The 14,009-nt window shown below is 33.1% G+C and overlaps 1 protein-coding gene across 3 annotated transcripts in view; it reads left to right on the plus strand.

Annotated features, from left to right (window-relative positions):
• Window positions 1–14,009, plus strand: part of MANEA (mannosidase endo-alpha) — a 99,652-nt gene that overhangs the window by 20,222 nt on the left and 65,421 nt on the right. For all 3 annotated transcript variants that reach the window (XM_029223938.1, XM_029223940.1, XM_029223939.1), the window contains exon 3: window positions 13,020–13,129. In XM_029223938.1, coding sequence (XP_029079771.1) covers window positions 13,020–13,129 — 110 coding nt within the window. The remainder of the gene's footprint in view (window positions 1–13,019; window positions 13,130–14,009) is intronic.

Genomic DNA, 14,009 nt, shown 5'->3' on the forward strand with positions numbered 1-14,009 from the left:
CCACTATAGCTCAGATTTGTGGTTTCCCACTTACTGTGAGAAACCACTGACTGTGGTGTCTTGTTTTCTTAGTGGGCTGCCTGTTTACCAGCACACATTTCCGGAGGTTCACTCTGGATTGAGCACAAGGAGCCAGCAGCGAAGTGGGAGGAGGTGTGGGTGACAGCACTGAGGTGTATTGAGAGTGCCCACAGACCTAGTTGTGCAATCTCAGTGGGTGGTGTTCCAACAGGCTCATGGCTGGCGTGCTACCCCTTTAATGCGATTCGAAATTCTTTTCTCCTCTTTGCCATCATCCTCCCTTCCCTCAGTTGTGAAGCTCCCACCTTAGTACTCCAGGTGCTGGTGAAGAGAAATGGGTTTCTCCAGCCATATCCTGCCCAGCTGGGGTAGCCTGTTACCCACTGCTTTCTTTTCCCCATGAAGGAGAGGTTACCTCCACTGGATAAATCAGCCTTGTTCAGTGTTTCCTTGGGGGAGGGGCAGCACCAGTAAAGTTTCTCATAATTCCTTCTCTGTGACCAAATTCAAGTCCTTTTGTGAAGGCTGTACTTCTGCAAGTTCTCTTTCATGCATGAGTGCCTGCCAGGGATAGCACTCACTCAATTTTTGCCTGATAGCAGCCAGTGGGGGTCTAGGCAGATTTGCTGGCCCTGCTGGTTTGGCAGCCCTTAGAGAGGTTTGTCTGTTTCTTGCTACACTGTTGGCGGAGATTCCTCACGGGTCCCTTGGAGTGAGGTGCTAGGTCCCAAAATACCCACAGAGGTGATTCATTTATGTAAGGATATCTAAAAAGGGAGATATAAAGGAGGACCATCTTATGCCACCATGTTGCTGATGTCACTTCCTATTATACTTATCATTATTAGGCAAAGAATAATTTAACTATAAAAACAGTGAACACTATTTTGGTCCATGGAACTATCATGCTGACCCTGGCATTTTTTTAATTGAAGAAGACAGTCAGTGAAGGCTATTTAAATTGCTATATAGTTGAATGTGCTTTGACTTCTTTAACATTCATATTTTTCCTTTGATATAAATGGCCTCATTTTTATTTTTATTGAATTGCTCTGTGAGGTAATGATACTTTTGTATCTCACAGTACAAGCTGGTTAATTATTTGCTTTACAATTAAAGTGTTATGTGTATAAATATTAGCGGTTTAACCTTTTTTTTCCTAGAAAAGAATGAAATTAAAATGAAGTATTAATGTTATATTTAAATTCCAACTATTATAATAATGTCTCAGATAGCAGATAGAAGCCACTGATAGATATGTATCCTTTTCAAGTCTTTAAAGTATCACAGATGAGTACCTTTTTTTTTATAAAATTTTCAAAAAACATAGTGTAGTATTCAGAATAATGGCCCCAAAGATGTACACATTCTAATGCCCAGAATCTCTGAATATATTGTCTTACAAGGCAAAAGGAATTAAGGATGCAGATGCATAATTAAGATTGCTCATTAGTTCACCTTGAGGTGGGACTAATCTAATCATTGGAGTCCCTAAATGTAGAAGAGGGAAAAGAGAGAGTCAGAGATAAGTGATCTTAAAAGGACTCAGCTTGCTCTGCCTGCTTTTGAAATGGGGTTAGAAAAGTCATGAGCCAAACAATGTGGTGTCTTCCACAAGCTCAGAACAGCAAGGAAACAGCTTCTTCCTTGGAGCCTCTAGAAAGGAATGTAGTTCAGTGCAACCCCTTGATACTAGCCTAGTGAGACCCATGTCAAATTCTGACCTATAAAACTGTAAGATAATAAATTTTCATTGTGTTAAGCCATTAAATTTGTGTTAATTCATTGTGGTAGTAATAGTAAACTAATACACTTAGCAAAACATAATTCATTCTATGTCTTTAAAATTATCTTCCCTTTCCTTCAGTTTAGCACTAAATACTTACTGAGTTTCTACCGTGTCCCAACCTTGTGTTAGATTCTAGGGACAAGAAGAAGAATAAGTCACATATCTTGTACTTGCCTTTGTTTCCTTCAATGGTACTTCAAAAGCACTAGATGGAAACTAATATTAGAATATTTTCTGAAGGTGGAAATTATCAGTTTTTACAAGGCCACAATTATCTCTGTATCTCCTGCCTTTAAAATTTGTACATAAAAGTAGAAGAAATAGAACTTACAGTAAGATGAATTAGATTTTTGACGTTTAAATTAACATCTAACACAATGTCATAAATTTTCCTTTTAGAATAATTGTATTAAGTTTAAAATGCATATTTATAAATGCAGATTGGTGATGGTTTCATATTGCTATAGATAACTGAGTTTCGTTCTACTGATTGCTTTATCTCTTGGGAGTGTGCTGGGTTTTTCTTGTTTTTACATATGCCTTGTAATTTTTTTCTTGAAAGCATGTTGTCTTCTGTAGGTCCATAGAACTGTAGTATGTAGCTTTCATCTCTGGAAAATGGACATGCCTCTCTTTCTGCTAAGAATGTAATATGGGCATTTCTTACTTCATTTGTTAAGACTACTATCGCCATTGACATGTTCTACTTTTGTCAAAAATCCAATGACTATGTATATTTGTTTGGGTTTATTTCAGGACTCTATTCTGATCTGTTGATTTAATATGTCTATCCTTTCATCAGTACCACCCTGTCTTGATTGCTTTAGCTTCCTGAAGTCAGATAGTATGATTCCTCTTTGTTCTCTTTCAAAATTGCATTGGCTATTTAATTCCTTTGCCTATCCATATAAACTAGTCCGTATCTTTAAAATATCCTGGTGGAATTTAGAGTGGGATTGCCTTGAATGTGTAGATCAATTTGAGGAAAGTTGACATTTTTAAAATAATTAAGTTACCACTTTTGAACAATAACAAGTTAAATATTCCATTCCATAAACGTGATGTATTTTTCCATTTATACAGGACTTTAAATTTTTTTAACTTTCTTTAGATTTTTATAATTTTCAGTGTACAGATTCTGTACATATATTTTTACATTTATTTTAAGTATTTTTGGGGGGAGTGCTATTATAAATGACACTGTTTTCTTAAATTTTTATTTTTTTGCCCATCAAAAGTGTGTAGAAATACTATATATTTATATCTATATCTTGTATCTTGTGATTTTGATAAACTCAGCTTATTAACTCTAGGAGCATTTTTGTGGATTCTTTGTGTTTATAGACAGTTGAATGCAAATAAAGACATGTTTGTATCTTGCTTTCTAATCTGTATACCTTTGTTTCTTTTTCTTGCCTTATTGCACTGGTTTGGACTTCCGATGTTATGTGGATATAAGTGGTAAGAGAAGAGGATATACTTGATTTTGATCTTAGGGGAAAAGAAGTCTTTCTTCATTAAGTATTATATGAGTTCCAGGGGTTTTTTTAATGTCATTTATCAAGTCAAAGAAGTTCACTTCTATTACTAGTGCTGAGAGTTTTACCATGCTGAGTTTTATCAAATGCTTTTTTTCTGTACCCATTGATAAGATCTTTAAAAATTTTTTTTTCAAATTCTTTTTATTCTAGTAAAATACACATAACATAAAATTTACCATTTTAACCATATTTAAGTGAACAGTTCAGTGATATTAAATACATACATAACACTGTAAATCATCACCCCCATCCATCTTCATAACTCATGTTCATAACTGAAACTTTACCTATTAAATGATAACTCCCTATTCCCCTCACCTCACCTTTGGCAACAATCATTATACTTTCTGTCGCTATTATTTTGTATCTAAGCACCTCATATAAGTAGAATCATACAGTATTTATCTTTCTGTGGCTGGTTTATTTCACTTAGCATCATATGGGTTCATCCATGTTGTAGCATATTGCAGAATTTCATTCTTTTTAAAGATTGAATAATATTCCATTGTATGTAGGTACCACATTTTGCTTATATATTCATCTGTTGATGGACACTTGAGTTGCTCCCACATTTTAGGCATGTGAATAACGCTATTATGAACATGTGTACAAATATAAATGTCTCTTCAATAACCAGACTTCAACTTCAATTTTTTTAGTTATATACTTAGATTGGAATTACTAGATTATGTGATAATCCTGTTTTTAATTTTTTGAGGAACTGCTCTGCTGTGTTCCACAGCAACTGTACTTTTTTACATACTTAACAACAGTGCACAAGGATCTCAATCTTTCCACATCCTTGCCAACAATTGTTTTCTGGTATTTTTTTTTTTTTTAAATAGGAGCGAGCCTTATGTGTTTGAGGTAGTATCTCATTCTAATTTTGATTTGCATTTCCCTAATGATTAGTGATGTTGAACATCTTTTCATGTGCTCATTGGTCATTGAATATTTTCTTTGGAGAAATTTCTATTTAAGTCCTTTGCTCATTTTTAGTCTGGTGGTTTATTTTTTTTATTGTTGAGTTTTAAGAGTTCTCTCTATACTCTGGATGTATTAATCCCTTGTCAGATAAATGATTTGCAAATATTTTCTCCCATACTGTGGGTTGCATTTTCACTCTGTTGATAGTGTCTTTTGATGCACAAAATTTGTAAATCTTCATTAAGTCCAGTTTATTTATTCTTTATTTTGTTACCTGTGCTTTTGGTGTCATATCCAAATAAACATTACCAAATCTGATGTCAGGAAGCTTTTCCCCTATTTTCTTCTAAGAGTCTTATAGTTTTAGGTCTTACATTTAGATCTGTGGTCCATTTTGAGTTAATTTTTGTGTATGATGTTAAATAAGGGTCCAACTTAAATCTTTCGCATGTGAACATCCAGTTTTCCCAGCACCGTTTGTTAAAAAGACCGTCCTTGCCCCATTGAATGGTCTTGGCATCTCTGTCAAAAAAGATTTGAACATATATGCAAGGGTATATTTCTGGTCTTTATTCTATTCCATTAGTCTGTATGTTTGTCTTTATACCAGTACCACAACACACTATGTTGATTACTGTTGCTTTGTAATAAGTTTTGAAATCAAGAGGTATGAATCCTCCAATTTTGTCCTTTTTCAAGATTATTTTGGCTCTTCAGGATTACATGAAATTCTATATGATTTCAGGATGGGTTTTTCTATTTAGGCAAAAAATGTCATTGAGACTTTGATAGGGATCACATTGAATCTGTAGATCACTTTGAATAGTCGTGACATTTTAACAAAATTCTTTCAATCCATGAACATGGGACATGCTTGCATGTTTCGTGTTGTTTAATTTCTTTTAGCAATGTTTTGTAGTTTTCATTGTACAAGTCTTTTGCCTCCTTAAGTTATTTCATAAGTATATTTTCCTTTTTGATGCTATTGTGTTTGAATTGTTTTTGAAATTTTCTTTTCAGATTGTTTGTTGTTATTGTATAGAAATGAAACTAATTTCTGTGTGTTAATTTTGTATTCTGCAATTATGATTAATTCACTTATTCTAATTATTTTGTGTATGTGGAATCTTCAGAGTTTTCTACATATAAGATGATGTCATCTGCAAACAGAGAAAATTTTACTTCTTTCTTTCCAATTTGGATGCCTTTTATTTCTTTTTTCCCCCTAATTGCTGTCTAGAACTTCCAGTACTATGTTAAATGGAAGTGGTGAAAGTAGACATCCTTGCCTTGTTCTTTATCTTAGAGGAAAAGCTTTTAGTCTTTCACTTTTAGTCTTTTGAGTATGCTGTTCACTGTAGCTATTTCATCTAAAGCTTTTGTTATGTTGTGGTATTTTTTTTTTCTATTCCTAGTTCTTGAGTGCTTTTAGGAAAGAGTGTTGAATTTTGTCAGATGCTTTTTCTGCATCAATTGAGATGACCATTTATTTTTCCCTTCATTCTGTTAATGTGGTATATTACATTGATCAATGTCCATTTGTTGTATCATCCTAACATTCCAGGAATAAACCCTACCTAGTCATGATGTGTAACCGTTTTAGTATGCTGCTAAATTCAATTTGCTAATATATTTTTTGAGGAGTTTTGCATCAGTATTCATAGGGGATGGTAGTTTGTAGTTTTCTTGTGTTTTTGTCTGGCTTTGGTATTAAGGTAATGCTGACCTTATAGAATGAGTTGGGAAATATTCTCTCCTCTTTGGTTTTTGGAACAGTTTGAAAAGGATTGCTTCAGTTCTTTAAATATTTGGTAGAATTCACCCATGAAGCCATCTGGTCTAGGGCTTTTTTTATGGTCAGGAGATGTTTGTTTATTGATTGAATTTTCTTAATAGTGATAAGTCTATTCAAATTGTTTATTTCTTCATAATTCAGTCTGGGTAGGTTTTGGGCTTCTAGGAATTTTTCCATTTCATCTAGGCTATCAAATTTGCTGGTGTAAAATTGTTCATAGTACTCTTTAGTTATCATTTTGCTTCTGTAGAATCAGTAGTAATATCCTCACTTTCATCTTTGATTTTAGTAATTTGTATCTTCTGTCTTTTCCTCTTAGTTCATCCAGGTAAAGGTTTGTTGATTTTGTGATCTCTTCCAAAAAACAAATTTTGGTTTCATTGATTTTCTCTATTGTTTTTCTGTTTTGTGTTTCATTTATATCTGAGTTAATCTTTTATTATCTCCTTCCTCTGCTAGCTTTAGAATTAGTTTGTTCTTTTTCTAGTTCCTTAAGTTGTAAAGTTGTTTATTTGAGATTTTCCTTGTTTGTAACATTTACAGCTATTTGTTTACCCTTTAGCATCACTTTGGCCACGTCCCATAAGTTTTGGTATGTCATGTTTTTGTTTTATTCATCTCTTTAAGTGTTTTCCAATTTCCCTTGTGATTTTTTCTTTGATCCATTGACTGTTTAATCTTTAGTGTTTAATATAGTTACTTATATGGATTGATTTTCAAATGTTGAATCTCATTTTTTATTCCTAGAATAAACCTCATTTAGTGATGATTTATTATCCTGCTTCTATATTGCTAAATCCTGTTTGCTCATCTTTTTAAAGGATTTTGTGTCCTTTTTCATATGAGATGTTTGTCTGTGGTTTTTCTTTTCTTAATGTCTTTGTCTTTTGTCATTAGAGTAGGTTATGACCTCATAAAATTAGTCAAGAAGTCTTCCCTCTTTCATTTTCTGGAAGAGATTGAGTAGAGTTGGTTTGTTGTTTTTTTTTTTTACCTATTTGATAGAATTCACCTGCAAAATCCTCTTGGGCTGGTGATTTCATTATTTTTTTAACTACAAAATTTCATTAATAGACATAGGACTATTCATGTTATCTATTTATTCTAGAGTGAGTTTGGGTACTTTTATGTTTGAAAGAACTGGTCCATTTCATCTAATTTGTTAGTTTTTTGGGCAAAGAGCTGTGTGTATTATTTTTCTTATGCTTTTTTTTTTTTTTTTTTTTTTTTTTTGCTGTACGCGGGCCTCTCACTGTTATGGCCTCTCCAGTTGCGGAGCACAGGCTCCGGACGCACAGGCTCAGTGGCCATGGCTCACGAGCCCAGCCGCTCCACGGCATGTGGGATCTTCCCGGACTGGGGCATGAACCCGTGTCCCCTGCATCGGCAGGCGGACTCTCAACCACTGCGCCACCAGGGAAGCCCTCTTATGCTTTTAAAGTATATGGTGTCTATATAGATGTTGCCAAAAGATTTCTGCTTCTTTTCTCATTTTTTTCCTGTCAGTACTTATAGAGTTTTATTATTATTGTTGACTCTTTCAGTGAACCAATTTTTGGTTTCATTGATTCTCTGGAAAAAGAATGTGTGTTCTGCTGCTGTTGAATGGGCTATCTTATAAATGTCAGTTAGTTCAAGTTCTTGATAGTATTGTTCAGATCTTCTTTATCTTTTCTGATTTTCTGCTTGTTTTATCAGTTACTGATAAAGCAGTTTTGAAGTCTCCAAGTAGAATTGTGGATTCATCTATTTCTCCTTTCAGGTTTGTCAGTTTTTGCTTCATATATTTTGAAGGTCTTTTTTTAAGTACATAAACATTTAGGACTATTATATCTTTGGGGATAACTGAGTCCTTTGTTATGAAATAATCCCTCTTTATTGCTGGTAATATTCTTTGTTTTGAAGTCTACGTTGTCTCACATTGCTATAACAACTCCAGCTCTCTTTGATTAATGTTTGCCTCGTATATCCTTTTTCATTCTTTTACCTTTAACTTATCTTTGTCTTTATACTTAAAGTGGTTTTCTTGGACACAACATATGGTTAGGTCTTGCTTTTTTAAAATCCAATCTGAAAATTCTGTGTTTAAATCAGTATGATTAGACTGTTTGCACCTAATATGATTTATTTATATAGTTGGATTGATTGAAATCTACTGTCTTTTCAGTCTCTTCCTATTTCTTTTTTTTTCTGATGAAAGTTCATAATGCAATTGACAAGGAAATTTAGCTATTTCTGAGATATACATTTTAAAGTAATAACTAGAATTATGACTTATAACATTATACCAGAACATATAAGATTTTTAGGAATTTCATACTTTTTATGATTACGTTTAGTGTCTACTATTTGCTTAGTATTTAATTTTTTTTCTTTTTTAGTTGATAACCTAAGGTTTACAAAATACACCTTTATGTGTAATGAGTCTACTTGCAAATAATACATGCTTCTTATGTAGTATAAGGACCTCACCACAGTATATTCCCAGTTTTTCCTTCCCGTACTTTTTGCTAATGTTGTCATAATTCTTCTATTAGAAAAGGCACTATACACTACTCCTATTATAGACCAGAGCTTGGCAAACATCTTCTGTGAAGGACCAGGTAACAATAAATATTTTTGATCTTTATGTACCACGTTGTTTTTGTGACTACTCAGTTCTGCCACTGTAGTGTAAAGGTAGCCATAAGCAAAGTGTAAACAAAGGTGCAGAACACTTGTCTTGCAGAGGTCAAGATTTGGTTCATGGGCAATGTGTTGCTGACCACAGCTTCAAACATTTGGTCATCTTATAAAGCAATTAAAAGTAAAAGAAAAAAAAGAGTATTTCACCTTCATTTATTGCATTTCCAATGTTCCTCATTTTTTAGAGTAAATCCAAGTGGATGTTTGGTATCACATTCATTCTCCCTCAAAAATTTCCTTTACCATTTCTTGTAGTACTGATCTGCTTGCAATGAAGTTTTTTACATTTTGTTTGTATCTTTTATCTGAATGATACTTCATCTGCTACAGAATTCTCAATGGGCAGATTTGGGGGTATTTTATTTGTTTTCTTTTGGAACTTTAAAAATATTATGCCATTGTCTTCTGTCTTTCATGGTTTCTGATGAGAAGTACGCTGTAATTTTTAAACATCTTTTTATATCTTAATTTTCCTGTATGTATCTGTCTTTTTTCTCTGACTTTCTATGCAATGTTTTTTCTTGGTTTTTGATTTTTAGCAGTTTTAATATATCTTTAGTTGTTGTTTTTTGGTATTTAGCCTTCTCCGTGTTCTCTGAGCTTCTTGAATTTCTTGCGTTTTGTCATTAACTTTGCAAAATTCTTAGCTGTTATTTCTCTCTATATACCTTTTACTTCTGAGCTTTCAATTACATGTATGTTAGAACTTTGATATTTATCCCAGAGGTATTGGATGCATTATTGTTTTTTGCCCCCAGTCATTTTTTCTAATTACATTTCTGTTATGATAATTTCTTGTGACATGCTTAATTACCTGACTCTTTCCTCAGCTCTGCTGTGTCTGTTCATGAGTCTGTTGAAGGCATTCTTTATCTCTTTTAATGTTTTTATAATTTCCAGCATTTCTATTTGATTCTTTTAGTTTTCATCTCTCTGCTAATATTTTCCACCTGACCTTACATGTTGACTATCTTTCCCATTAGATCTTTTAACATTTAATCATAATAGTAATTTAAAATTCCTTGTTTAGTGATTTCAACATCTGTTTCAGATCTGGCTCTATTGATTGTTTTGAATGTGCATTATTTTTCTTGCTTTTTTATGTCTTATAATTTTTCTTGAAACTGTCATCCTGCATAATTGTGTTTATGCCTGGAAATGGGCTTTCTTTCTTTCTATTAAATCTTTAGTTTGAAAGAAGGTTTGAGATGTTTGAAAGAAGCACTAAGTTCCCTATATGTAAAAGAAACTATCACAAGCTCTGTTGAGGTAACAAATTTACATACTGTTTTACTGTCTTCTTGTTATTAAATTTTTTTTAATCACTTTTTGGGGGAGGTCTTACTCTTCATAGTTCATTCTCTCATGTATACTTTTTAAAACAGCCTTTTAGGTTATGAACTGAATTTATTCCCATTTTACAAATGTGAAAACTTAAGTAGACAAACTTACCTGAAGTAAAACATCTATCAAATGGCAGAGTTGGGACTGGATTCTCCAGGTCTATCTGATTTCCTACCTGTGTTTTTAACTATTACCCTGTTTAGAAGCATTTAGCTTAACAAAAATATTGTTGAGTATCAGTTATATTGAGGATCCAGTGGTAAGTGCTGTGGAGGGAGGATGTGATCATTATGAAGTGGTCTGCATTTAATATGCTAATATTCTAAGAATGGACTTTAAAGAGTATCCCTTTTCCCTTAGCAATTGGAGTGGTAGAAATACACAGTAAAAGATTTTATTTATAAATGATACTTGGTTTACATATTTTAGAGAAACCTTTTGGGTTACTGTGAAGGATTCATTAACATTTAAATGGGCCAGTTCTCCTCAGGAGTAGGACCATCATTGGCTTGGTTCCCAGGCCATTACTTGTTCAAAGCTCATGAGTAACACAGCCCAGAAGACACTGTACAAAGATAAATTGGATTGTAGAGCACAATATGGGGGTATAATTCAACATGTGGAAGTGATAATTGACTGAAACACAATAAGAGGATAAGGAAGAACAGAGAACATTCTCCCCAAGCCTTAGAGTATACCTTCAGCAAGGATAGGGAGGAAGAAAAAATCATTGGATAAGAACAAGTTGATAAGGTGTTTAGAGAATCAGAGTACTGGCAATGCTGTACAATAGAACTTTCTGTGATAATGAAAATATTCTATATCTGTGCTTGTAGATATAGAAAATATTCTATATCTGTGCTGTACAGTAGAAAATATTACCCACCTTAAATTCCCTTTCAAGCTAGAGGACTTCCCAAGCATTGTCCACCCGGGATTTAATCCACTGATTTTGAGGGCTGGTTTACTTCTCCTAATTATGCTTAGGGCAGACTGACTTCCTTTCTCAGTTACTTCTCTGACTTCACATTTTCACTTTATTTTAGACAGGTAATTCTTTACTCTCTTCAGCTCTTTGGCTTTTGGAAGTTTTTTGTTCCCATATCTTATTTAATAATTTGTTTTTGTTGGGAATGTTGGTCTAAGTAACCTAATCTATTAGAAACAGGAATCTTGTTTTTAATTTCATCAAAGCATGCCGTGTTCATAATTTTCCTGAGCTCTATGGCATAATCTTTCTTTTGTATGTTTCTCCTTTATAATGTTTTCCCATGTTCTTTTTCACCATTTTTTTTGCAGGATTTTTACATAGGTCCCATGTTGAGAAAATCTTTATTGTCACTTTTCATTGGTGATGTCCTTCTTATAAGCTGGAGAAGTAGGCAGCTTGAATGTTTGATCAGTTGTCTTCCGACACTTTTCTCATCAACATTGTTTTTCCATATGACTGCTTTCTTAGGTAGCCAGAATCTCCCCTGAAGCCCCATACATTATAGATTCTTTTTTCTATCTCTTTGTGTTCTTATTGCTATTTTTATTTTCAGATTGTATAGGGGACAGATATCTTTTTTTTTTTTCCATTAACTTAACCTAGAAGTTCTGTTTTGTCTTTAGATGGGACTGCTGTTTTTACATGACATAGTTAACACAAATTTAAGTCTTAAAATTTAGTTCTCTGCCAGTTTCTAACCTTGCCTTTTCTGTATCTCCACATGCTTATCTTTTGATAACATTGCATTTTCCTCCTTTTCTGAAAGAGTCTGTTAAATGATTTAGAAATTAGTACAATACTTTTAATGGCCTCTTGCTTCTTTATATATGTAATGAGGCTTTGGATTAGTTGATTTCAAAGATTTCCCTCTCCAGTTAGTAATTTCTTTGCAGGCTTATTGTTTCTAAAACTTTCTTTTTGTAGTTTATCAGTTCAAAAGTAAGTAGGTACTACAGGGATAAACTGTAATTTAAAAAATTTCTTGAATCTTCTGTTAAGTGATATTGATCCACACAAAAATCTGCACATAAATGTTTATAGCAGTTTTATTTATAATTGCCAAAAATTGTAAGAAACCAAGATGTCTTCAATAGGTAAGTGGACAAACTGTGGCACACTGATACAATGGGACATTATTCAGCAATAAAAAGAATGAGTTGTCAAGTCTTAAAAAGACATGAAACTTAAATGCATATTTCAGAGTATAAGAAATGTCTGAAAATGTTACTTTATGATTCCACCTACATAACATTCTGGAAAAGGCAAAGTATATAGAGATAGTAGAAGGATCAGTTATTTTCTGGGGGATTGAGGAAGGACATGGAGGAGGGATTAATAAGTGGAGTACAAAGGGTTTTGAGGGCTGTAAAACTATCCTGTGTGTTACTGTAATAGTTCATGACACTATACATTTGTCAAAAGCCATAGAACTGTACAATACAAAGAGGGAACCCTAATTTAAACTCTGGACTTTAGTTAATGATATACCTACATTGGTTCATCAGTTGTAACAAGTTTACTATACTAATGTAAGATGTTAATACTAACAGAAACTGCGTGGCATGGGGGGATGGTGAGTAGCAGAGGAGAAGATAGAAACTCTACTTTCTTTATAATTTTTCTGTAAATATAAAACTTATTCTAGAAAGTAAAATCTACTAATTAAAAGATACCGATGCCTGATAAAAAGTTTAAAGTATTGAGTATACAAAGTAATCAAATAAACTTAAGTGGTATCTAAGTAAAGTAACAAAACAACATTATTTGAGAATATGTTTCTTTTTATTGTTAACAATTTGGTCGTTATTCTGCCGTATTTTTTTTTTAACAATACCTGTATTTTTTACCAATACCTTTATTTTTTTAACAATACCTCATTTCTGTTCCTGTGTTTATTTTTCTTTTCTTTTTGGTTGTTTCTATTAGGTGTACTAGCCCTATCTTGGTACCCACCTGACTCAAATGATGAGAATGGAGAACCTACTGATAACTTGGTACCAACTATTTTGGATAAAGCTCATAAATATAATCTGAAGGTATTTAATTTAATTTCTTTTATTGAGATGTAATTGGCATATAACATTAGATTAGTTTGTGTTCAACATAATGATTTGATATATGTATATATTGTGAAATGATTATCACAGTTAGTCTAGTTAACTTCCATCACCACATGTAGTTACAATTTTTTTTCCTATGATGAGAATTTTTAAGTTCTATTCTTTTAGCATCTTTTAAATATACGATACAGTATTATTAACTGTAGTTATCAAGCTGTACTTTACATCCTGGAGGCTTACTTATTTTATAACTGGAAGTTTGTGCCTTTTAACTATCTTCACCCACCCCCTGTCTCAGGCAGCTACAGATCTGTTCTCTGTATCTATTAATTGGTTGTTTTATGTTTTCTTTTTGTGGGGTTTTTTGGTGTTGCTTTGTTTTGTTTTTGATTCCATATATAAGTGAGATCATATGGTATTTGTCTTTTTGCTTCCTTTGGATAAGTACCCAGAGGGGGAATTGCAGGAAAATATAATTCTATTTTAAATTATTTTAAGAAACTCCATACTATTTTCATACTGGCTGCATCAATTTATATTTCCACCAAAAGTGCACAAGGGTTTCCTTTTCTCCACATGCGAACACTTCTTATTTCTTGTGTTTCTGTTAATAGCCATTCAAACAGGTATGAGGTAATATCTCATTGTGGTTTTGATTGGCATTTCCCTGATGATTGGTGATGTTGAGCACCTTTTCAAGTACCTGTTGGCCATCTGTATGTGTTCCTAGGAAAAATGTCTATTCAGAACTTATGCCCATTTTTCAATCAGATTTTTTTTTGCTAACGTGTTGTAGGAGTCCTTTATATATTTTGCATATTAACCCCTTGTCAGATACATGATTTGCAGATATTTT

Source organism: Monodon monoceros, unplaced genomic scaffold (assembly GCF_005190385.1).
Source record: "Monodon monoceros isolate NGI ecotype Baffin Bay Population unplaced genomic scaffold, NGI_Narwhal_1 Super_Scaffold_15, whole genome shotgun sequence".
NCBI lineage: Eukaryota > Metazoa > Chordata > Mammalia > Artiodactyla > Monodontidae > Monodon > Monodon monoceros.